The 26,415-nt window shown below is 42.4% G+C and overlaps 2 protein-coding genes across 3 annotated transcripts in view; both read right to left on the reverse strand.

Moving 5' to 3' along the window:
* Positions 1-540: 540 nt before the first annotated feature.
* Psmg1 (proteasome assembly chaperone 1) lies at positions 541-9,821 on the reverse strand. Its single transcript, XM_004842366.4, has 7 exons — positions 9,613-9,821; positions 8,257-8,363; positions 7,356-7,507; positions 6,645-6,707; positions 3,171-3,369; positions 2,217-2,353; positions 541-741 (listed from the first exon to the last, which is right to left on the reverse strand). The coding sequence occupies exons 1-7, from the start codon at positions 9,813-9,815 to the stop codon at positions 667-669; spliced, it is 936 nt and encodes a 311-aa protein (XP_004842423.2). The 5' UTR covers positions 9,816-9,821; the 3' UTR covers positions 541-666.
* A 330-nt stretch (positions 9,822-10,151) lies between these two features.
* Positions 10,152-26,415, reverse strand: part of Brwd1 (bromodomain and WD repeat domain containing 1) — a 148,536-nt gene continuing 132,272 nt past the window's right edge. For both annotated transcript variants that reach the window (XM_021256241.2, XM_004842365.4), the window contains 4 exons: positions 25,429-25,593; positions 24,360-25,244; positions 22,200-23,114; positions 10,152-13,315 (listed from right to left, as the gene is read on the reverse strand). In XM_021256241.2, the coding sequence (XP_021111900.2) occupies positions 12,924-13,315; positions 22,200-23,114; positions 24,360-25,244; positions 25,429-25,593 (2,357 nt within the window). In that variant the 3' untranslated portion in view covers positions 10,152-12,923. The remainder of the gene's footprint in view (positions 13,316-22,199; positions 23,115-24,359; positions 25,245-25,428; positions 25,594-26,415) is intronic.

Raw genomic sequence — 26,415 nt, forward strand, 5'->3', positions numbered from 1 at the left:
GCAGACAGGTCACACAACTGTCTTCCTTTCTGAGACTGTCTTGCTACACAGTCCAGGCTGGCCTTGGACACACTATGCAGACCAGTGATGGTAAGCCATTTAGGGCTTCCACTGACACAAGCAGCCTGCGCTAGCATGTGTGCATAGGTTCACAACCACTGCCGTAGACCAACATGGGCTCAAAGTCACAGCCATCCTCCTGCCTAAGCCTCGCAAATGTGAGGCTACACAAATGTCTTTTCATTTTGAGCATAAGGTACCTTTTGTTACCCTATCATCAAACTTTATCCACAAAACAAGACCATAGGTCTTGTAAAATATCCAGAAACTTCATCTATTTGGAAGCTTCCAGAGATCACACAGAATTTTTGCACCTAACTCTACCATATTAATGCAACCTGATGTCTGCAGCTTTTCATAAATTTAACTGTAGTAATTTACAAATTGCAAATAAAACAATACTCCCACCTAGTGGATAAAAGAAAAATATCCAGCTTGTTTCAGCTGTGAACAGTATCAACCACAAAGGAATGGAAATAATAATTTTTAAAAGTTTATTCTGTTTTATCACCCTCAAAACACAACCCACCGAAGTAACCTACAAAGCAGTGCTTGCTGCCCCTTCGCGGAATGGACACTGGCAGACATGAGAGGACACCCTTGGGCTCACGTGTAAATGTTACTCTGAACTTCGTGTGCTGTCGTCAGCTTCTTCAGAGTCTCTGAGCTGTGGGCAATGTCCTGGAAGGAGAGGAGGTTGTGAGACAGCAGCCAGAGGTGGCGCGCACGGCCCCCAGCGGCCCAGATGCACTCACCGCTGCCTCTGCACTGCCCACCCCTCCGCTTTGTCCCCCTTCGAGGCTGGCTGTGCGGCTGCTCTGCTAGGCACCTCTCCCCACAGAGACCTGCCCAGCATGCCCGCCCACGCAGACTCCAGCAGGAGCACCCCGCTCTGAGGCCCCACCACGGCGACTGCACAGGGCAACTGACACCTGTCCCCACTCCGCGCAACAGGGACAGAAGCCAGGCACCAACTCACGCTGGGTTCGGTCACTCAAACCCAGCACTCTTCAGTGCAACTGCCTCCCTCGCTCACAAACTGTTCTCCTCAAAGCAAGGGATGTGAATATTTATACGCTTTTAACTCTCCCCTTCCGGCGTACTGGTGAGAGCTGACCATGCCCAGACCCCAGATGAGAGGAGTCTAATTCCCAGAGCTGCCCTGCCCACCAGAAGTGACTCGAGTCAGCGCAGAACCCAAAGACACTCGGTGTAGAGCAACCGACCCTAAATGACCTGAACTGCAAGCAAACACATGTGTGACTCAGCCTGTCTCAGATAGCACCCCTGCCTGGGCTAATGCAGAAGATCTGCCAGAAGTACACTAAAGCAGTTTACCCTTCATTAGTTCAGCAAAGGGCTGCTGGGAGCCTCTGTCCACATGCCAGGTATGCAGTGAACCAGGGCCACCAAAAGGAAAAGACACAAAGCGGACAATCTGGGAAGTGCTCAGCACGAAGTCTCAGCACCTCTCCAGGAAGAGACAGGGCCATGGGACGTGTGTAACCCCCATTCCCCTGTGTGTGGTGGGGGATGGAGGCCAGGGCCTCACGCGTGGTAGCCAAGTGCTCCACCACTGAACTGCATGCCCAGTCCCCATTCCTTTAAAGTACTTCTTAAACAACAGGACCCAGGAGAGAGAGCAGGGAGTCCCTACACCACCTGAAACTATAGGCAACGTGTGCACGTGTGTGTGCGTGTGTGCATGCGTGTGTTCTGATAAAAGTATTTTTTCCAGGGAAAGAGCCCACAGATCAGGGCAGGGCAGTGGTTCATTATGCGATTCTCTAATTCTCTCATTTTCACACACCCAGTCCCCTCAAAATTAGGTGAATCCATGTTAGAGTAACTTGACACATACCACCCTCAAAAAGGCCTTCTCAAACATCACAATCTTCTGAATTAATGGGTTACACAAACCTCCTGTGCAGTAAAACCGTCTGCCCACGTGTAACTGCACTCCATGAACATGTAGGAGGATGAAGCAGTCATCGGGCCACGAAAGTACACCCAGAAGAGGGGGTGCTCAAGTTCAACCTGCCAGGCTTGGCTTGGCAGCTGTCTGTGCACGGCTCGGGGCTGAGGCCAAGCCACACACAGCACTCGTCCCTGGGGCACCTGACTGCACAGCCGTTGATCACTGAGCCCAACCTCACCTTAGCCAGCCCTTTCAGGCTTCTGGAAGAAAGCACAGGCTTGAAGGCTTCTGCCGTCAGGAGGTCCAGCTTCATCACATCGGTGTAGCACAGGTACAGGATAGCGGGGATCTGCCATACCTGACAGTAACTCAGCACTGGGAACACACAAGGAGAACCACTGAAGTCTCCTGAGACGACATTTCTAAGTTAAACAGCTCTAAATAATAAAAAATTGCTTTACAAAATATGTCTGTGGCCTCTAAGCTGCCATGTTGAACCAATTCTTTCAAAACCAACTTATTTTCCTAATAATCTTTCACTTCTGCAAATATCTTTATTTTGTATTTCCTGAAGATACTGTGGAGACAATTTTAAGCACTTACAAGACTAAAATTTCAGGCTGAGGATTTAGCTCAGTGGTTCTGCCACTTGCCTCAAAAGCACAAGGTCCTGAGTTCGATCCCCAGTACCAAAAAATAAACCAATAAATAAATAAAATTTCATTGACTGTACTAAACCACAGTACATGTAAATACATGAAGCATAGTATACTATATGTCACTTCTCAGTGTACAAAATTTAACATGAAAGGTAAAAACTCTTTTTACTTTAATGCATTAAAACAACCAACACAAAAGTGTGAGGAGGGCTGGCACTCCAAGCTTCCTGTGTGGTAGGGAAGCTGCTCTGCCAGCCCCTTGCCACCCCAGGCCTGCCAATAGTGGCTGCCATTCCTGGTCCACAAGGGCGACAGAGCACAAGGCCACTGGGAAGTGTGGCAGCTGAGGCATCTGAGCTACTTTAGGCAGGTAACTCTGCTTCCACGACATCTGAAAACTCAAATCAAATGTCCCACACATACTGCAGCCACCATGGCCGGCAGTGACCTGCTGCCTCCAGTCGTCACTGACAGACTACCTCGAGGTCCTGCGTGTGATAAACATGAACGTCACGCACCTCCGCCCAGCCTACCTGCTGCAGGAAGGTCATGCACGATATTCGGCTGCTCCAGCAGGGAACAGCACGCAGGGTCTTTGAAGCTCTGTGTTTTCAGGGCTCTCAGGAAAGGAGAAGGCAGGCTGCCAGTGGATTCAGAGGTTTTGTAGTCAGTGACATGTCGACATGTGAGAACAGTGACTTGCATGTTCTTCTTTGGACAAGAGCCGAAAACCTGACACAAAATTCATTTCAAATCAAACAAAAAACACAAGGCATGGTGCTTGCTGCCACCTGTAACCCCAGCACTCAGGAGGTCTTGGATGGCAAGTTCGAGGCCAGCCTGGACTACACAGTGAGACTCTGTCTCAAAAGGGACAGTGCCACCATGTGCAAGAGAGGCACTGATTCGTGAATCACTCCTGACAGGGGCTACCACCCTCAGGAAATCAGTCACAAGCACAGTGACGTGCAGCCCCTCGCCTGTCACCATGGGCATCTGAAAGAGGCTCCCGCCTGGACGTGCTTTGAGTTACAACCACAGGCAGGTTCCATCTGGCCTGCAGAGTCCTCTTCTACAACTCGAAGAATGTCTACCTGATAGACAGCCAAGGCTCACTCTACCTTTTAATAAAATCTATCTATGGTGATTTAAAGAAAGAAAACAGCTATTTTTTTTTAAAGGAAAAAAGTATAGGTAACTGAAATTGTTTGAAAATATTTTATGATGATGGCTGGTTCCAATAATAATAGAATTCAAGATCTTATATTAAATGCCATAAATGATTTACATGATTTAAGGCACAGCTTTGTAAATAAACAAGAGAAAAATTAACACTATGTGAGTTTGTTACTAGGTACATCCCATGTAAGAAAGATAACATTACTCAGGCCTAATTTATTTTCCTCCCTATAATAGTACAGTACTCAAGAACTGTTAGACTGGGTAATTATGAGGATTATTTGGATGATGGCACCAAAACAGAGGGACCTAAAGAACACTCGGGGGGAAAATGCTGATTAAAATATATTGCTTTAACAATGCACAATTTTGTATTTTTTCTAATCTCTTTCTGTTCCACAGCACTGAAATACAAGCACTGACATATCAACCTACACAAGTTAAAATTTCTTAACCTTTTCAGATCTGACCCTCTTGCCCAGAATACACGGATATGCACTGAATATAAAGTCATGTAAAGAGGGTTCACAGATCTGTTGAAACAAACTCATTTAATGAAATACATGTACTAACTTTTAGTAAATATTTCTGAGTGTGCCAACTGGCTTAAGAAAGGTTTCTACCAAACGTTTTATTTTAATTCATTTAGTTTTCGCATCTGTCCTAAAACGCACCGGAGACTGAGGCTGAGGCGCTGGGAAGAATGTGGAGGGCCTCCGGGGCCCACCTCGTCACACGCAGGCGGCTCACAGAAATGGAGTGAGGTGAGGCTCAGGCGAGGCGTGCGTGCTGGTCAGCCTGATTACCACGCTGTGCAGACACCCTGAAGCAGCAACTCCGCCCCACAGCCAGGCACGGTTCTGTGTCCACTAAGAATAGATATGTAGCTCGGTGGTAGAGCAATTGCCTAGCATGCCTGAGGTCCCAGGTTCAATTCCCAGCACTATAAAAATAAAAGTTTAGGGCCGGGGATTTAGCTCAGTGGTTCCGCTGCTTGCCTCGAAAGTGCAGGACCCGAGTTCGATCCCCAGTACCAAAATAAATTTTTAAAAGTTTAAAAGAAAAAAAAATAATAATAATATATACACACACACACACACACACACACACGTATGTGTTGAACACACCTAATCCAATAATCCAAGCTTCAAAATGTTTCAAAAAGGGAAATTTGGGGCCGGGCATTTAGCTGAGTGGTTCCACCGCCTGCCTCAAAAGCACAAGGTCCTGAGTTCGATCCCCGGTACCAAAAAAAAGGGAAATTTTCACGCACCCACATAACACAGATGGGAAATTTCACCCATGAACCTTGTTTCATGCACAGATTTATTAAAAGTACTGCACAAATATTTTATCTATAGCCTTGAGGCTACATATGTAAGATGTATGTGAAACACAAATGAGTCTGGCTGAGGACCCAGGTCTTATCCCCAAGGACTGTCATTATGTCTGTGCAAACAAATCTGAAATCTCACACCTCTGGTCTCCACCATTTTAGGTAAGGTATACAACTGCCAAAATTACAGTTTTTCTTTCAAAGTCCTACTTGAGTTCAATCCTTCATTTCAAAAGGGTGTTTTACTGGGCATGCACTTTGTGCACAATTTTCCAGCAGATGAACCCGTGTAATGCTGGAGAAGCAGGTGCTGCACCCTGGAGTCTGGAGGGAGTGGCAGCCAAGGGGCAAGGGCCGCTCCTTGAACGAACGCCAGCTGCCGCCTTTCCAAGCCTCTCTTCCATCACTGCGGGTTTTCACCTAACCCTTGGCTGTGACACTGATCCTTTACGTGACCTAGCTTATTTTTCAAACAAAATAATAAGGCGGATGGAAAGAACCTAACCACGTTTTTTCTTTTTTTGGCACAGGGAATCGAACTCAGAACCTTGCACTTGTTGGGCAGGCACGGCACCACTGAGCCACGTCCCCAGCCCTGTTTATTTCTTTCTTCCTTTTTTTTGTTTTTTTGAGACAAGGTCTTACTATGTAGCCCAGGTTGGCCTCAAACTCACAGAGATCCTCCCGCCTCATCATCCCAAATGCTAGGATTACAGGCGTGCACCACCAATTCCTGGCTGTTTTTTACTTCCATGACCTAGAACCCTTAGCACAACATAGATTACACCTGTTAGGTGGGTTGTGTTAAATGAGGTCTTTCGTTTTATTCTATAACAAACTCCTACAATATGTTAAAGGACACCCAAAACTCCTTTCCTGGATATTTTATTAGTACATATTAAACCATGCAGAATATGGCATAGCAACTTTGATTATGTCCATCCTGCCACCCACCCCTTTTCTTAACTCACAGACTCCCTTCTACTTTCCCCAGCTCCTGGATCCCACATATGAGAGAGGACATGTGCTACTCTTACTTCGCCTAACATGCTGGTCTCCAGCTCCATCTGCTTTCCCTGGATGACAGGGCTTCTTCCTCCTTTCCCACCTCACCTGCTGGAGGCACCGGGCCCATCCCACAGCGTGGCCACTGTGAACAGGCCAGGATGAGCACGCTGGGAGCCTGGCACCTCCACTCCTCCAGCAGCGCAGTGCCACACACACTGGTGCTGTTTCAGTTCCAAGGCAGGGCCACACCCGTGTGCACAGCAGCTGTACCACTCTCGCCCGTACCACAACAGCCTGGACGGGGCCTTTTTTCCTGCACCCTCACCAGCATTTCCTTTTTTTTATATGCTTGATGACAGCTGTTCTGACTGGACGAGACAATCTCAATGTGGTTTTCATTACCTCATAATATCTGCCTGCATAGGTTTACGTGAAACCGGCAACTCCTGCAGCCTACCCGGTCACAGGTTTTCATTTCTCTTACCTTTTCCAGCCACTGATACTGCTGATCTTCAGCAACGTAACAACTGCACTGACAGAGGAAAACCTAAAAAAGCCAAATTTCAAGGTTTTTGGCCAAGTCAAATCTTACACACACCCAAGCTGCTACCCAAGCTCATACCATGTGAACCCTAAGGTACGCGGCTATGGATGGGGGTGGAAGGGCCCCCAAAGGCCCATGCTCTTCTTAGGGCTCATAGTACCTCCTCAAGTCTCTCCCCACCTGGCACTCCTGGGGGTCAGGGTAAACGTTAGGAGATGGAAGCCACTCAATGGGTGGCTGGACGTGTGCCCTGGGAGGGGACGTTGGGACCCTGGTCTCACTAGTCCTCTCTTTCCCTTCCTGGCCAAGCAGCAAATGGCTCTGCTGCCCCTTCCCCAGAGAGCGGTCTGCCCCATCAGGGACCTCAAAACGGTGAACCAAGGCAAGCCTCTTCTCTTTGTAACCAGACTGTTTCAGGCGTCTATGACCAAAAGCTGGCTGACACAAACACTAACTCTTCCCTCACTCTGCTGTGGGCCTGCCTGCTTTAAAATTTCAGAGTCGAGCCATTTCTACAGTTAATATCCGAACAGCTGCTGGGAAAGCAACTGAGACGTGGTGCCTGAGCACCTGAGGTACCCTCCCAGCGCACATGCTATAAATGACGCTGTGGTGACTGCCTTTGAGCCAGACGGGTCAAGTCCCACGTACCGAAGGGTTTGATTTGAGATGGTAAAACACACAGTAGGCCTCTGTGGGGCACATGTGTACAGCATCCATTGTTCTGCACCACTCATTCCAGAGTTTAGCACAACCAACTTCCTCCCAGACTCCTGAATTCATAACAAAGGATGACAAAAATGCTGTGGAAAGAAGTAATTCACGTAACTTAGTGCTTGGCTCTGCAAATTATATTTTCTGTTCAATAAAAAGCAAGCTCAAGTTAGCCAAGAACTCCAGGGCTGAAATAGCCACTCAAAACCATGGACTGCTGCCATTCCGCAGCAAAGGTAACTGGGGTCTTGTGGAAAGGTTTTACCACATCTCACAGCCTGACAGCAGGCTTCTGAAACATGTCAGGCCGGGCAAACTTTACAGGGATGAGTCGACAGTTAGTTACATGTACTTCCTAAGTTCTGCAAGGACAAGCGGTATCTCATAAGCAGGGTGCCCAAATGCTCCCTGAGTACCCTAAAATTATAAAGCAAGTAGACACGGCTCTAGCTAAACCTTACATCATTCTACCAGGTGATCAGCAATTCACCAAGTGAACATTAAGTGTTCAAAAACATCAGTGGTTATTATTTTCAGAATTCTCATTATGTTCTCAAAGGAATTTGTTAACTTTCAGACATTCAAACCTAGACACCTCAACACACTAGAAACAGTCCCTTGAGTACTAAGTTCCTGAAGCCAAGAATGTTTCCTTTAAATGTTATTTTTTAGGTTCATTAAAAAGATGGTACATATGAACAGGTGACATATTTACTCAGAAACAAAGATGTTCAACCGTGACTTAACCAACATTTGAGATCTTATATGATGAGAAGAAACAAGTAACTTCATTATTTTTTCTTTCAACAAATGTCGCGCCCTCCGCATTTTCACTTACCTACTGCATTATTTCCTATAGCAATTATAAACTTGGAGCAGGGATATTTTTCCAGCAGAGAAACTTCCAGAGCTGTTTTTGTTTGTCTTCGAAGAAGCCGCACCTCTCTAACACAAGAAACAAGATGAACTTGAAGCAACTTAATTACAATGAGTATAGTATGAGGAAAGGGCACCATCTGTGTAACGTTAGTGCCTTTACTAACAGGGAATACACACGATCTTACTTTATAAAGCCTTTAATTACAATCCTGAGAAGTAACAGACTCAGGTAATGATAACCAACAGATAAAACTACTGCATATAAACTTCGTGCCACCCACTTGACCCACTGGTCAATCTCTGCATCCCTAAAATAAGGCACCTGGGTTGTGTGCAGTCAGAAACTGAAAGTACCACTTCCAAGCTTTCCTGCCCACAAAATAGTGAATGTGAATCTACCCAGGCCTCCAGCACAAACACGCATGTAGGGAAATGCAGGTGACGGGCCCTTGCTGTTAAATGCTCCAGGAGGGCACAATTAGACAAAGCCAGAGCCCTCAGAAGAGGGAGAGGAGGAGGAGCCCAGCGGTAATCCCAGCACTATGGAGAATGAGGCAGGGGGGTGGCAAGTTCCATCCCAGCCTGGGCAACCTAGCAACGTAGGAGATGCCATCTCAAAATTTAAAAAAAAATTTTAAGGGCTAAGGATGTAGCTCAGTGCAAAGGTCTTGGGTTTAGTCCCTATAACACACACGCGCGCGCGCGCGAGAGAGGACTGTGAGCTACTTTCCACGAAACAAGCCCTCAACGTGTAAGGTTATTGTTAGAATTCTGGAAAAGACTCATGTTTGAGAAAACGAGGTAACCGTGCCCGGTGGACACAAATGTTACTGAAAAATCACTGCGAACAGCATACGTTAAAAAATGCCTAAATCTTCTGAGAGGCGCTCTGAAAAACGTCGAGGCGAACGGCGCGCTCTGAAAAACGTCGAGGCGAACGGCTCTAACAAGGAGAAAATCTTTCTAACTTGAATTCGCAGGACTGTGTAGGGCCCCGCGTCACGCCGCTATTCTCCAACTTCGGACGGTCAGGGGATCCCCTACCGCAGACGCACAACGCTATCTGACGGATGGGGTGCAGAATAAAAGGCGTTTAGAAGGGGATCAGCGTGGCTGTAATCCGCCCCTGTGGGAGGCTGAGGCAGGAGGATCGCAAGTCAGTGTCCAGAGAGCCCGCGGAGCAGGACCGATGCCCCGCGGCTCTGGAAACTCGGGTGGGAAGGTCGCGAGGCTGCCGAGACAGGGGGCTTCGCCACGAACTAGTGGGCCCCGCCCGGGCTCCCGCCGCCTCCCGCCGCCTCCCGCCGCACCTCACCTCTTCCGCGCCAGCTGCCGCCGCACCTCCCGGTCCTCGAGCGCCTCCCTCCTCCTCTCCTCCTCCTCCTCATCATCATCATCCTCCGCGCCCGCACGGCACGGCGTTTTCACCACCTCTCCAAAGAACGTGGCTGCCATGGCATCTGTGGGACCGACCCGGCCGGCCCGACCCGGCCCAACCGCGAGCTTCGCATGACGCATGCGCCTCCGCGCAGGCCCCGCCCCGCCCGCGTGCCCCTCCCCCGAGCGTGGCCAGGTCCCTGCCGCATCCCTAGCACCACTCGGTTTCTCTTCTGCAGCCTGAGCGGCGCGGGAGACCGAGACACTGGAGGACCGCGGGCTAGAGGGGCGGGAAGCGAGCCGGAGCGTGGGACGTCCCAGATGACTGTTCTCGGAGCCGAGGAGCAGTACGGCTCTGCGACTAGCACAACCCGCCGGTCTCCTTCCTTCGTTTCCGTCAGGGTGACTGGGCTGAGCTTTGCTATGCTAAGCACCTGTTCCACACCTGGCCGCTGGAAGAAATACAGTGCTTCGTGGTGTTGTAAAAATGACTTTTACTCGGATACAGGAACTCACATTTCAAAAGCTGATGATTGTCAAGCTGACCTAAAAAACATTTTTATGAGAATGCAAAAATAGTTTTTAAAACTGACCATTTATAACTACTACAAATTGGTTTTCGTTTGAAACAGCTTTTCATTAATAAGCAAAGTATATGATTATGCTTTTGAATTAGTTCTTTTTGCCATGTGCTGGAAGACAAGTTCACAGAGCACCGTTACAAGCAAGCAAACCGAAAGAGGACAAATGTGCTGTAATTTAACTGAAACTATCTAGTACTGCAATGAAAATAACCGTATCCTAGATTTAGTTGTGCTGAAATACATGGCATTGCCGGCGTTTTAGACTCTTCAGTAGTCATAAGGGAAGTACTACTTTGGGGTTGCAGGGAACCTTGAGATTAAACAAAAACTCAAAATGGCTGGAAATGTCTTAGGATGTGGAAAAATAAGTTATTTACATATAATCAGTATTTAACAATTTTACACATCTTTTTTTTTAAATGAGCATTTAGGAATGAACACATTAAGACAAAAGCGCTAGCAAGTAAGAGCTTGGAAACTGGGTATTCGTTAGCAAGAAAGGATATACAAGACTGCCAGTCTGGTATTTTACAACAGGAAGACTCCTGGTTAATTGCTCTAATAGAATGAGTTACAGAGTAAGAAGCTATTTGGGCATCATTTTTAGTCCTTTTGTTAAATTATCTTTCATTTGACCACTAAAAATACTCAATTTGATTTCTCCATAACGTTATAAAGAAACCTTTTCTGGAAATCTGAAATTTTTATAGAGTAGTAGTAATACATTTGGCTATGATTTAAATTCTCCATACAATTCATAGAGAACAGTTTTGCAAGAATATTGTTTCAAACAAATGCTTATTTCATGCAATTACAAAAAAAATTAGGCCAAGCACTTCAAAAATGAAAAGGCAAATATATGTTCAAATTACAAAACCAGAAAAGGGATTCCATTATGAAAGGCTGTCCATACAATCTCAGATATGAACAGAAATTAACCCTAGCACAGTAAATTATAAATTGAAAGCTTAAATTCATCAGACTGTCAAAAATTTTGGCATAAAATTTCATATTTCAGACTTTCTATATTTATGATGTTTCTTGATGATATACCCAGTAAGAAATTTCTATGAAATAAAAATTGGGGACTGAAAATTAGTTTATGCATTTCATTAAAGCTCCAACATCAAACCCCATGCACCTAAAATTAACAGCAGTTTATGAGGGTGTCTTCCATTTCTCACCTGTACTAACAAGATAAGGGAGATCTGTATTTCAAATTAAAGTACACTACAGAAGAGAAATGGACACACATTGTAGTTTAGAATATTCTGGCTTAAAAAGCATGCAGCCCCAAATATTTCAAGTAATCTAAACACCTGGTCCATCTGTATAAACAAAACATATGCACTAGTCTTTATGAAAAAGAAACAGAAACCTCTAGGTTTCTACATTTTACTTTTTCATATTTACACATGTAAATCATGTATTAATAGTCATATCTTTAAACTGGGAAAACAACTTGCTTGTAACAATTTACTTTTCCAATAGCATCTTACTATGTTAAAAAAGTACTGGCAATACATTCATTTAACCTGGCAATCTTAATGTCAACAAATACCTATTAACAAACCAAACCCTACTGCAAATAAATTCTGTAGTACAATGACCAAATTTTCTATTCCTAGCAAAGGCCACAATGAAATAGACCAGACAAGCTGTCATTAAAGTTTCATGAGATTATAATAAATTTGCTCAGTGTTTAACTTCTAACTTTTAAGGTGCTGCAGAGAAACATAAAAGATAAGATTTTATACCATCGAAAAATATGACCAATTTGATCTTAAGCTATACTTTTTATTTTCTGATTAAAACTAAGTCTGCTTCTTAATTTTTGTTGCTACATGAATTGACTGTTACATTCACAGCTTTCTTAGAAAAATATATAATCCCTGAATTAGTCATACCAAGTAATCATTCAGTATAAATTTCAGTGTTATAAACAAAGTAAGACATGAATGGATTTTCTCCAACTGCCTATTTCCAACACTGTGTTCAGAACTAACATCCCCAGCATCAAATCCCCTGGTCCTTTTGGTTTCAACCTTTGGGGATGCGAATTTCAGGACAAAAGTTTTTGTTCCATCCCAAAGTCAAAAGGGCTCATTGGCACGTCCTTGGGAAATGTGCCCTATATGTTCCCCCTCCAATTTCTAAATTGACATGGTGGTCTAAATTTTTATATTCTAATTGAGAACCCTTAAAATTAGCATCAGGATGAGCTTTTTTTTTTGGTACCGGGGATCGAACTCGGGTCCTTGCGCTTGCACAGTAGGTGGTGAAACCACTGAGCTAAAGCCCCGGCCCAAGGATGAGCTTTTAAAATTTTAGTCCTTAAAGTTTTTCCTGAATATCCTGTCCACTTCCCATTCTCTTCCTCTACTCAAGACATTTCTTCCAGGCCTTTGCTTTCTGGAAGGGACAGCAACCTTAGGACAGGCCCTGTCTTTTCTTTCCACCTGACTACAGGCTCACAGTCCACCTCCTCAGAATGCCCTGTGCTGTGCGCTCACTGGGAGAGGAGGCCTTGACCACGGCAGCATGGCTTTTAGAAGGTTCCTCCAAGGAGGCCAACAAGGGGTTCGCTTCAGGGCGAGGCGCAGAAGCAACTGCCACTGTACTTCAGGCCCCTGCTTGCTTCCACACCACTCTATATTCCCAGTCACTATTGTGCTTTTTCCTTCCAGGATCTGAACCGCCTTAGAAAAAGCATTTTGCTACTAACATCTTCTAGCTCTTTTTCATTTTCAGAATTTATGGTTGCATCATCGTCTTTATAAACATTCAGTAATTTTTTCTTAGCCGCAGCAGAAGCATTTCGATGGGGAAGTTTTCTGCTACTCTTCCTAATCCAGACATTTTCTGGTCCTGAAATCGTCTGTTTTAGGTTACTCATTATCTTTATCTTATTTGCAGCAACAGTAGCACATCTGCGGGGAATTTTCTCAGGTACCACTTTTGCTTTCAGAGTTTCACTAGGCATTTGCACTGCATCCTTCTGTTTATGCATACATGTTCTCATTTTTGTTTTGAGTTCTCTGTCTCTAGGAACAGATTCTGAAAAATGAAAGTTCATGTAAATGCAAAAAATCTTGTAACACAAGATTTTACTACTTAACATTCCTCAACAACACATTCCTAAACATGAATTTTAAGACTCACATTGCCTGAGCAGTTTAAAAACAGGTGCTTTTGACAGACACTTTACCTAAGTCCAAGAGGATAACTGTCACTTAACACAGTACCTGACTTGCAAGAATGAAAAGTATCTTCAGCATCCTAAAGCCACGCATTCAAAAACATCCAACATCTAGATTTTGAAAATGGAATCGTATTTTAAATTTTTGGCATCATTCCTCATTCTCCATTACACTACTACAAAATATTTAATACATGCTGCTATACGCCTGTAACCCCAGCACTAGCGTGGGGGGTGGCTGAGGCAGGCAGATTGCTGTGAGTTTGAAGCCAGCCTGAGCTACATAGTGAGTTTAAGGCTGGCCTGAACTAATAGCAACACCCTATCTCAAAAAACAAAACAAAACAAAAATTTAATACAAGTTCTGAAATAACTTTCCTGGAACCTAAACAAGGAGAAGAGCTGCAAGATTACATGCTGACAGCATCAACTCTTGCTTCAAGAGGACCTGCAGGTGGGCTTTCCAAGACTAGTATTTCCTTTATTCAAGAAATTTGTCAAACTGGCAACTGGCAGACAGAAAGAACAGACTGATGTTATGTAACTGAAATGTGGCTCTCATCCTGATTCATTTTTTCCAAATGGAACGTTTTATAGAACTGGAATTATTACATCTTAGTCAACTGTTTTCTGAGCTGGGCACGTGCCAGACACAGCTCAATGATGACCACAACACTAGTGACACTCACACAAGTACAGTTGCTGTAAGAAACTTACCAGCACAGGGTGCTGTGAACCTAACCTGGTGTAAGGGGCCAGGCTTCCTTTGAGGAAATGATAGTTTAGATGGGCTAAGGCTCAAGAGGGATTTGCCAGGCCAAAGGGGAGGGAGGCAGAAAGCACCGTGCAGAGGCGAGTCCTCGAAGACCTCTGCGGTTCCACGTTACCAACTGATCTGGCTCAGATCTTTATTTTTGCCAATATGAATCTCCAAGCCAGATTTTTCAAAAACAGGTCTGGTACTTATCTCGGGCAGAGGTGGCATTTTTTTTGCTGTATCTGAATGTTAGACCTTACCCACTGGCAAGCTAGTCCAGACACTGAGCAGGCTGTAAAACAAGTAACACAGCTAATTCTCTTGCATCCACAAGAGACTTCTGGGGGACTCAACAATCTTCTCTTTACTACTAAATGCTAGAGAATAAGGGCTTTTGCTCAGATACTATCAAGTAACACTCGTACTTGGGAGCAGCAAAACTTCCAACCTTCTTAGCTTCTACCCGTATGGAGGTATTTTCCCTCATGGCGCCAAGCTGAGGACAGCAAGTAAGAACGCTTCTGTGGGCCAACCTCTGCATACTGCTGGAATACAGATGAGGGAAGCCCTCTGCCCTCACAGGGAGCACCCTTCAGATTTTATTGAACATTTCAAAGTTGTGCTTTAAGGTCCTGAGTTCTCCCAGAATAGGAAGTATTTCACTCAGAGCAACCTCAGCCCCATGCCAGTTCCTTTCGCTAATGATATGACTGCCATGCTTTTCAGGTGAGATTTCTAAGGACATCCATCGTGTTCTCAGTGCAGTCACCAGGCACTGAGCAGCGGGCCAGCAGGCTCCAACTGTGGTGACCACCCCAGAGCCCTGCAGCAAGCCCTTCCTACCTTCTCCAGTTGGGTTCTCTGGGAAAGGAAGCGCTTAAAGTGCAGTATGTTTACCCCTTCAAGGAGTTTAAGAAACTTTTAAGAAACGAGCTGATTATCTACAACCAACCAACCCTATATATGAAATAAGTCTGTAATACATCAAATCAACATTAGCTAAATGCTAGAATATGGCACAAAAGGTTAATGGAGCTTTTAATGTGTTGAAATTAGGGTGAAATGTGTCCTTTAAGGTGGGACAAGAATGTATCGGTTATGGGTCATCTAACTACACCCATTTTTACGTTGAAAAAAAATCAAGACAAGGGCTGGGGACTTAGCTCAGTGGTTTCGCCGCCTGCTGCACAAGCGTAAGGACCTGAGTTCAATCCTCGGTACCAAAAAAAAAAAGAAAAAAATCAAGACAACTGGTCCACTGCCAACAATATATCCAGTTGTGTAGTATAAAATGCTATTAGTAACTAAAACTTTCTCTGCAACAAAATGATTTAAGTTGTAGCAATTCTTAAGCATGATGGGAGTACTTACACTGACAATTCAGGACCCAGTAAATATTAACTCTAAGGCATTTTAATGATTATTTCTAATCCAAAACAGGGGAAAAATTAAGTCCTATGGGGAGAGGTAAAATTAGGTTTTTAAAAGTACCTTTTTAAAGTTGAACTTGAAATATATTCAGAGGGAGAATTATACTGTATACAGCTTCTCCAACTTGATAACGCTCTCTCTAAAGTCTGAGATGATGAAAATGGGAATGTCACAGAATAAACAACATAACTTGAAGATGGAAGAGTGACCAGATGGGAAATTTTTTTTAAAAATACGTGTCGCAAGCGTAAGGACCCGAGTTTGATCCCCGGTACCAAAAAAAAAAAAAAAACTTTTAAGTCAGTGTTGATTTCATTACTGGGAACTTGGTAAATTATAATAAAGTGCTTTATGCTCCTTAAGAAGTTTTTAGTGATATATACAGAATGAGGGGATTAAGTCTCATTGTGTGTTAGGTTACAAGCTTAAGCACTCGGGAGAATGCCGATCTAACAGTACACTGGTGACAGCGTAGTTTAACACCAAGTCGGTACAACCCCACCCTCCTGCTGTCCTGAGCACAGCGCCCTCTGTGGGTCAGGAGTGTAATATCTACAAGCGCATCGGCAGAGGCGTCCGTGCCTTACTTAGCTAAATGCGCTCACACAGCTGTGTACTGTCTAGGAGGGTCTGTGAAGAGAAAACAGGATATTGACATAAAAGCTGATTCGAAACATCACCCTCTAGTTCCCAAGTTTTCAGTATTTATATCCTAATTATAGATTACTGTACAAAATTATTCTAAATACAAAGTAAGCACATCATTACTACAGAAAGTTAAAATATTTAATCTGACTGGCATTTTTAAATTGGAGAATTTAAAACAAAAATGATGAGAAAAAACTTCCGACTCAAAACGAAAATATATTAGCCCATTCCATGTACTTTCTGAAATACTGACATCATTGGTGGGTGGGATTCGTGGAGACATCAGATCCATAGTATCTTTGGTTGCCACATCAGAGCCTCCCCGTTAGAATCTGTTATCATACACACTCTTCTGTCTGCCTCCACTGGCAAGCGATGAAATGATCTAAACTCAGAAAGCAAGGACATTTACCACTGATCTTTATCCTTCCAAGGCTGCTTCCCAACGACTCTACACACTGAAGTCTCTAGAGAACATCAGTAGAACGCAATGTTTTCTGGAGCGCATTGGACTTTCGAACACTTTTCTAGGGAAGGGGGCAACACTGCAGTCTTTAACTTGTACCGCTGAGCAGCACCAGGCCGGGAGCCATCGAAAGTCACTCGGTCACCTCAACTATCTCTCTAGTAACTGCTGGGATCATTCCGCAGTGGTGGGCACTACGCAACTTTTTCTTGAAGCTAGAGCTAATCTAGTTCATCACAATGCAATTTTCTCTGATTTCCTTAAAAGGGTTATTAAGTCATTCTTACAATTCCCCAAATATTTGTGACCGTGGTAATTATCCAAACTAATGAAAATATGAAATGAGTTCAGGGAGCTCACATGCATCTGCTTAATGTAATGCTGAGGGCTGTGCTGCCTTAACTTTCTCAGAGAAATATCTCAGCATTTCAAAATAAATGCAGACTGGATAAAGTATCAAAAGTAAGCACTGGGTTTTCCACCCACCCGATTACCTCGCTAAAGCAAGCAGCAGGACTGCACAGGAAACCCTAGAGGCCTGGCCCCTAAGACCCCAGTACCCTAACTAGCACCCACGGCTTGTCTGCATGAGAGGAAATCACCAGGAACATGGACCAGGGCCCTGTCTGGCTTGGAGATTTTTTTTTAAGGCATTTTTTTTTTAATGTAGCATTTATTTCAGATAGTTTGGGGGGTTTTTTTGGTACCAGGGATTGAACTCAGGTCCTTGCGCTTGAGAGACAGGCGGTGGAACCACTGAGCTAAATCCCCAGCCCTAGATCTCCTCTTCTTTGGCAACCCAAATTCCCATTTAAAGATTTTAATAAATGATAAAACTTACCTTAAAAACTGACTTAGAAGTATGACCAGGAAGTACAAGTCAATGACACTATCGGCCTTGCAATACTTGATGTACAATCTATGGTTTATTTACATACATGCAAATCCAAGACACAGACTGCAGATCTATAGGGTCCAATTACTATCTGACCACCACCACCCCCATCAACTCTAGAAAAGCAATTCTTGAAGGAAACAGAAATTAAGACTAGTGAGGGCTGGGGATTTAGCTTAGTGGTTCCGGTGCCTGCCGTGCAAGCGCAAGGTCCCGAGTTCGATCTCCGGTACCAAAAAAAAAAAAGACTAGTGATCTTTTTCTATCAATCTGACAATATATTAGAAACCAGCTTGGCAGATTGTAAGACTAGATAAAAAAATCATCTCTGAATTTTGAGAATTCCCATGTATCCTTGGGCAACATTTGTAATTTAAAAGGTTTTCAAAACTTTTCTGAAAATATAAGAAATCACAGCCCTCAGCATTACGTTCTTTACTCTTCAGTCCTTTCCACTGATTCACAATTTTGGTTACAAGTAGGATTGACATTTACTAATCTAGTTGAATTCTAATACTTTCCACATTGCTCCATTTTCTCTCTAGCACTGACAACTGTATTTGGTTTGGTCCTCAAGTCCCCAAATACTAGGAGAAGAGACAGATTTAAACTGTTAAGTTGCAAATTTCTTCAGGTTTCTGCTTGATTATTCCCTGGTTTCAACAGGAGAAGTTGAGGGATGTCTTAAATAATAATTAAAAGGTGAAAAGTTCTGCCACAATGCTTTCTGGCACTCCATCATAGTAGAATAACTGAACTTCTACACGATGAAAGAAAACAAAAGTATTTAGTGACAACTGCAAAATACTTGGTAAGTAAATACATTGACTATTAATAAAAGAACAGCTATTATTAAAAGGCAAAGCAAAAAGATTTTTCTAACCATTTGAAAGTTACTTGAAAAATCAATACAACAGAGTAGAAAGAAAACAAAAAATACTGCATGCATCTTTAACAATGTTTTTGCATTCTACTGGTACACAAACCTCTTTTGTCAACTGACACAAATTCAACTTGTACCAACAGAAGATATTAAAATCCTTCCGATTTAGTTTTCATGCACTGTGGTAAAGTTAAATTCTGTGTTCTGATTATTCTAAAGAAAAGGGGGAGAAGTCTAGAAGAGGAACCAGGAATATTATCCTAACTAAACATTTTTACTCAAAAGGCCACCAAAAAAAGTGAAGGGCTTGTTGATGGATCTTGTTAATTTCTAGATGTAATATCCCTCAGATATTCTTTTATTGGTTTGTTTTATAACCCTTTTCCCACTTGTACTTCTAGGTTTTGAAGTGTCCTTTCCTAAAATGTCTTTCTTTCCATTTTCTTAATAAAACTCAATTTTTTTCATGTAACTCTATTTGAAAGAAAACTTTGTGTTGTACCTTTAAGCCAAATAATTACTTTATCATTGTTTTCAAGGATTACTAAATTGAAAATAACTTCAACTGAAAATAAATCAAATATTTCACTAGTTAAGGCAAGAGAAAGAATGACCACCCTAGGAATAATCTGAAAATGGGATAAAATTTCCTTTTATTCAGAAGTTACATATTGTCAGTACACCCATTTTAAATAAGTAGGATATGGGAAGAAAAAAATACTTCTTAAACTTTATCTATTTTAAATGTTTGAATTTTTTCTCTTAATATGCTTGGGTAAAATTAATCTTTGAAAGGAAGTAAAAATCAAATCTACTTCAAAACATTTTTTAAAAAATTATAAATGAGTAAAATCATAGGACTTTTATACAACCACAGTTAAAAAAAAGCCTTTTTGTTTTTTTCATATACATCATTAAGTTACTTCAAGTGCAATGGAAAGCTATAGCACTTCTTTCTGGACCAGTTCACATTCACTTTGAAACCCACTTCTGTCTTCTTCTGACCCTAAACATTAAAGTACATCTGTGCATTAAATCCCTGCGTATTTCGCATGAAGTAGAAAACAGTCAAATATGTTCTAGTGCTCAATGTAAACATTTTAACTATTACTAATATTCCTTAAAGGTACTTAGGAGTGTGTGTCACATATTCAAAGTTAACCTTAAGAATAGCACCATAACCAAAAAACAAAAACAAAAACACATAAAAATGCTTTTCTCCCAAAGCCCTTAGTTTTCCTTCAGAAGCTGAGAAGCTACCACTGTCAGCCACACTTTTACAGTCACAGGCCCATTCTTACTTTTCCTGATGAAACTAAATCTAAGCCAAAACACTGCATCTATACACAAAAGTCTCAGCAGTATGGACAAAAAGAAAAATCGATAATTGGATAACCAGTCAGTCCATAACAACTTAGTTCAGTCCAGAGAACGAGAACAGTTCTATAAATGAAGCCTAAACTGTCAAAGACTGGTTTACAAAAGGAATTTATGTACGTATTAATGTATTTCGTATTTATTTATGGATTTTTGGTACCTTTTTGCAGATGATGGTAACATGCAGTTATAACCCTGAGAACAGATACAAAGCTGAAAGGCTTAGGAAGAAGTTAAAATAAATTAATGGATATGACGACTATCACCATTTCTTAAAACTTAGGGATGCATGTACAAGGCATCCCATGAATTTTTTCAGGTGAACAGTTGAGATAATTACACTGAATCAGCCTGCCTATTGTCCACTTAACAAGAGAGCTGAGAAGAAAAGCATCATTATTTGGCCATGTGATAACAGGGCTCTCTAAACCATCAAATGACACGCAGGCATCCTGCCTATCTCAGCCGGAAATGTCCAAAAGCACCTTCCCTATGTCAGAGTAAGAATCAAAGGTACCTCCTACCATGTCAAATGAAATAGCTAACTTAAAGGTAGGAACACTTAGGATCATTCTCTAACACTGATAGCAGAGTCAGATGCTTTTCCTACCTGCCACCTCAAGGAAAAAGGAAAAAAGGGTTAACTTTGTCTAAAACCAAACACAGTTAGGGCTAATAAATAACTTAATGGTGCAATACTGTAACTTACTCTTTAACTGGAAAATATGTAAACCATTTCAGGCACAAACAAGTTAGGAATGGCCACTTATACTGTTCAGAGTAGCGTAAGCTATCAAGTAAAAGTACTTACTGTATTTGGCTCAAAAATAAGTGTACTATAGGTACTTGGGGTGATAAAAAGTTTCACTTTAACTGGATTCCTAAATTATTTTACCACAAAACATGACAGTTTCTTCTCACATTGAGACTAGAGGCCACTAATAAAGATATACTTAGTTGCCCCAGCAAAGAACACTTAAAATTGCACCTGGCAGCAGTAAGTGAAAACAAAAAGATGGAAAATGACATTGAACTATTTTCCTATGCAGGTAAGATTTGCAATTGCACTCTTAGTAAAACTCAACTCTATAATTTTAATACAGATGGGGGAAATCTATATACACTTACACACTCTTTTAGCCCTGTATTACCCTATTTAACAACACACTTTCCCTAAATCTAAGGCACACAAACTCCTCTATTTCAGAGTAAGATTATGGAAAAGCAAAATTTTGGTTAAATCACAATGAAAGTCAGGAGACTTTGGACAGAAGACAAAATGATATAGCATCTTGTTAGTGCACAATATGAAAGGAAATGCTACAAATGACTCTGCTCTGGCCTTCGAGCTTTGAATATGCACTCAAGCATTGAAAATAATTTACTAACATTTTATAAATTCAAGTTTATAATATAAAAGTCATCATGTTTTCCTTAAAAAGAAAAGACCAATGGCATTTGGGAAGAAAACTGGAAACCATTTCAATGAAAATGACCAAATCTGGTAAACGCAATGTCCTCAAGTAGCCAGGGAAGGGGTACAGGCAGGGAGTGTTGGTGCCTTGGCTGCTAATCATGGTCACACTTCCCATGATTATAATGTCAATATGCATATAATAAGTATGGAGAATCTGTAAACAGCTCAGGTAAAATTGTTCTCCTAAAGGATGGGGTTTAGAAACTACCACCTCTGGATAAATTCAGAAAAAGAACTGTACGACCCTTGCTACCAGGAAAGTAATGCTCACTGGTTTTCATAACCAGGATGTCTAGTGTTTAACATATTTTAAACTTGCTATACGTAGTCAAATATTATTAAAGTAGATCTGCCCCCAAAATGAAGCATATTTTGGCACCTGTGCTGAATGCTGCTACAAAGACCAGCAAGTGCAAATAAAAATAACAGTCATGATTTAGTCACAATCATAACTTTTCATAGAAAAATATAAATATATTCCCTGAATTTTAAGATGAAGTAATTTCATCAGCCAGCTTTCACCAAATTCCAGTCCATTTTCTCTTTAAATAACTGGCATTCCCTCAAGGTCATAAGGTGCAATCATTGAACTCTAACACATTTTCTAAGGTTCTATCATCATCTCCATCATGGTATCTCACAGTCCTTCTACCCTGATTTCTCGTTTTTATTTTTGAGCGTCGAAGAACTCTTTTAGATTTTGCATAGTCCAAATCCTCCCAGTCATTATCATCCACACTTAACCTAGGACGTTTGCTTTGTCTTCGATGCCTCACAGCTTTAGAAAGGTTAGCTGTAGAAGTTTTACCTTTTCTAACTACTCTTGCTCTTCCTCTAGCTTGCCTCCTTTTGCCTCTTGCGTTATTGGCACAGTCAACATCTGACTCAGTTACAGATCCCAAATCTGACGGCTTGGGACTGGTGCTGGGTGCATGCTGTGAGCACCCAGGTGTTCTAGACATCTGCACATTTTCTAATTCAGGACGCAGTCTCTTCCTTTTTATCTCCATCTCCACTGGTGCCTGTGAATCAGCAAGCACTTTGGACTTGCTGAAAGGAGCCTTTCCATACGTCCTGAGTCTTCTGCCATTCCACCTGCGGAGCCCATAATTCAGCTCCTCTTCAAAGGTGTTCTCTGCAGTAGCTTTTTGTGCCGAAGCTGACTCAGAAGAAAGTTTTCTACCCATCTCCCTCCCTGGAGCACGGCTTTGCGACTCTTCTTCTGAAGACCCACTGGGGGAATTCTCCGTTTTAGAAGGTGCATCTGTGTTACTGCTGGGAAGCCTGTTCACATGGTCTGGATTCCAAGTGCCTTCCAAGTCCGAGTCTCCCTTTAAAGGCTGGCTGGCATGCTCCGCACTGCCTGTAGAGGCAGGGGCAGGCGGCGTACCTGGGCAGGCACACTGCTCATCTGGCGCTGCCCCGTTCACATCTTCCTCACCACCACTCGCTGGCTTCCTAGCTGTGGGACCAGCAACCTGGAGCACTTTTTTCCGTCCACCTCTCCTCCTAGTGCACACATTTTCTAAGCTGACATTTTCGGCAGTGCTAATGAGCTTCGTTTTACTGGCAGCTGCAGCTGCACTGCTCTGAGTAAGCCTTAGGCGACCTGCTGTGGCCTGTGGTGGTTTCTTGGTTGCTTTCACGTTGCTCTCTGAGTCACTGGAGCAGACCCTTTTCCTGGAAACTTTTCTGCTCTGAGCACTGTCTTGTGATGTAGAATCTAAAAATTAAAGATTATTCTTTTAATCTTTAATAAAAGAGTAATCTAAAGGAATTAAGTGTTCACTATTTGAAACAACTTAAATCCAGAATTATTAACTTGGGAGGGCCAATGCCCTCTTAATACTTTAAAGTGACTTTTTCCACTTTCAGCACCCTTCACAAGTACAGCACATTCTCACCAGTAACATTCCAGACTCTGGAAACGGCAGTGTTAGCAGGAATGCAGACTAAACCCCATTCACTGCACTAAGGTGAGCAAACCAACCATTAACTCTCAGTCCCCATGAAATCAACCCTAGTTCCACAAATTTCATTCATACCACTTTTAATCTTAGCTTTAGCTGCTTTCTGCTTTTCTATTAATCCCCATTTACCTGGAGGATGATATTAATTCAGTGGTTATTTTACCACTGTGGGCTCCACAGCTGTTACATGTAAAATGGACAGTGAAGCCAGGCCTGGTGCCACAGGCCTGTCATCCTATCACTCTGGGAGGCTGAGGCAGGAGGATCCCAAGTTCAAGCCCAGCCTCAGGCAACTTAGTGAAAATGTCTCAAAATACATTAAAAATGGGCTGGGGTTGTAGCTCAGTGAGAAGGCCCCGGGTTCAATCCCCAGTACCATGAAAACCAACAACAGAAGAGTATATAATAGTACTTACCTCATAAAAGACATGACTAAACTTTTTTAGGTTAATAGTGTAAAGTGAGGGGCCAGGGATTTAGTTCAGTGGTTTGGCTGCCTGCTGTGCAAGCGCAAGGACCCAAGTTCGATCCCCAGTACCAAAAAAAAAAAAAAAAAAAAAAATAGTGTAAAGTGATTAGAAAAACGTCCTGACATAACTCAGTAACTGTGCTGTTAGCCGTTATAATTATTACTAATTAAGCAAAAAGTCCTACCCATTCTTCCTCTTCTCAAGCTGTCACTACCACGGCTTGGCTTAGTGTGTGCTTGTCTCTGCTTTCCCCAAGACTAACTCCCAATACAACGTCTCCATCACCAATACCAGAAGTAACTCTTTAACAGGGACCATTGTTAAGGCCAAGCCTACTATTAGCTGAATGAAACCAAGTATGCAATACAAATTATGCATGGGGTGAACAGAAAAGGCTAGCAGTATATGTAGGGTAGAGAGAAAAGGCTAACAAAGAGAAACTGCAAGAGGAAATAAAATCAGTGTTTGCAATCAGGGAAAAAGGTCAGTGTGATTAAATCAGGAACCAAGGTAAATGTTTTAAATTACCTTTCATAAAATTGTTTGGTTTTTCTTTTGTTTTGTCATCACCTGAATCTAAATCAGTTTCGGATACATAATCTGAGACGCACTGAGACCCAGCAACAGGCTCACATTTCAAGTTTCCTGTAACTGGGCTCGTTTCCATTTTGTGACGCATGTCCTCGTCTCTGTCTTGCTCTTCGGATTCTGAGTCTTCGGAATCACTTAAGATCTTTGCTTTCTTAAAGAAATTTGCATTCTTGCAAAATGCCTTGTTTCCTGGTTCAGAGTCTGCTTCCTCTGAGATGCTCTCTGGCTTAGCTTTCCTCTCCGAAGGTGAAGGACCAGCAGTTCTGCTGTGCCCATTATCTGATTCAGGACTCTTAGAATCTTCCTCAGAAGACTCTATCTTAGGAAATTTGGTTTTGGAACTTGCGGGAGTATGCGACTTACAACCATTAGCATGCCAATTTTTCCGGGCTACTCGCAAATCACTTTCTGATTCAGAATCTCCATCTTCAGGTTCACTGCCCGTATTCTGGGGAACATGAGAACCAGACGCTGGCACCAGTGGAGTCTGACCCTTTAGCTCTTCTTCTTCCATATCTGACTTTAGGCTCTGATCATCTTCAGAATTGTGTAGTAACTTCTTTCTAGCTACAGCGGAAGCATTGCGGTGAGGCAGCTTCCGACCAGAGCACACACTTTCAGAGCTAGAATTTTCTTCTACATCACTCATTAATTTTATCTTATTGGCAGCCACAGCAGCACACTTTCGTAGGACTTTTCGGTTATTACCAGCTCTGGCTTTTAGAATTTTACTGGTCTCCAGTGAATTGTTATCAGAATCACTTAAATAGATTCTTTTTCGAGTGGCTTTTCTGCCACATCCATTTTCTAAGGCAAGAGGACCTAGAAATAAAGTAGCAGTAAGATTAGAAAGGCTTTTTTATTTCAGTATTCTAAATGACTTTATTTCAGTGACTACCCTTATTTTTTAATGCCAAATTGATTTCCTTCCAAAATCTAAAAAGCCCATTCTTTAGTCATGCCAGGATGATTTAAATAATCCACACATCATCACAGAGTCTCTTACCAGCTCTCCTCTGAGCAGCTCGAGTCCTGGTTACCCTGCGGCTGCCGCTTCTGGACAGCCCGCCACGCGAGGACTCTCGTGCTCTCGAACTCTCTTTGCTTTCCTCTGAACTATTGAAAGAGGAAGAGGATGAAGAGGTAGCTAAGGAATCTTCCATTTCACTTTCTAAGGAAAATAGAAGTGTAAGTAGTTAATTACATACATTCTTCTATGTGTACATACACAAGCAGGCAGTTCTTTCATAACATTATAATAAAAACAGATTTTTAAAATACTTAGTATTTTCTTTAAAAGCAGTTTCAAAGAAAGCTGACACAATTTTGACATTAAAAGGTATATAATTAGTATTCCAAACCAAGTTTGAACTCATATTTCTAAAAATAACAATAATTTGGGAATACATTCAGAAAATACTTTAGAAAATTATAAATAAACTTCCACTTAAAAACCTAATTGGGCTTTTCTTTCCCCAGTACCAAAAAAAAAAAACCTAATTGGCCCCACTCACATCTTCTTTCTATGATCTCAGACAGGTATTTCAGAGAGAAAAGACACATTCATTTTGAGTCCTTTCATGTCACAAGGTAGTACCAGTCTCTTTCTAGCTGTTCCTGATAGCACAGTTATATCACACATGCACTCAGCTCAAGAAAGGTCATTTCTAGGTGCCCTACAAAGACTCACACACACACAGCGGGGTGTGTAAAGAAACAATTTAAATAGCTTAGGTGATTTTCCCCACTATTCTACTTCATAAATGCATGCACCAGTGTGAGCACAAGACAAGAACTGTAAGTTTCCTGTTTTTTTATCCAGACATTTCTTAAATGCCTATAATCTATTTTGATAAATAAAAATTTCATCAAAACAGTCGAAACATATTGTTAAAAGAAAAAGTGTTGGCCCATAACTAAGTCAACTCTGAGCAAGAGAAGAAAGCAGCTGTGTGAGAAGGACAGCAACACCAGGTGGTGCTTCTTCCCTTGA

This window comes from Heterocephalus glaber, unplaced genomic scaffold, assembly GCF_053883595.1.
Source record: "Heterocephalus glaber isolate CG9 unplaced genomic scaffold, H.glaber_assembly_v1.0 deba00000122, whole genome shotgun sequence".
NCBI classification, from domain to species: Eukaryota; Metazoa; Chordata; class Mammalia; order Rodentia; family Bathyergidae; genus Heterocephalus; species Heterocephalus glaber.

What these genes read in the sequence shown, in the direction of transcription:
- Psmg1 (XM_004842366.4), bottom strand. Translation starts at nt 9,815, where the DNA reads ATGCGTCATGCGAAGCTCGCGGTTGGGCCGGGTCGGGCCGGCCGGGTC. An exon ending in TATAGGAAATAATGCAGTAG is followed by an intron (nt 7,508 to 8,256) that starts GTAAGTGAAAAT and finishes TTCTTTCCACAG; the next exon opens with CATTTTTGTCATCCTTTGTT. An exon ending in AGTATCAGTGGCTGGAAAAG is followed by an intron (nt 3,370 to 6,644) that starts GTAAGAGAAATG and finishes ATTTTGTGTCAG; the next exon opens with GTTTTCGGCTCTTGTCCAAA.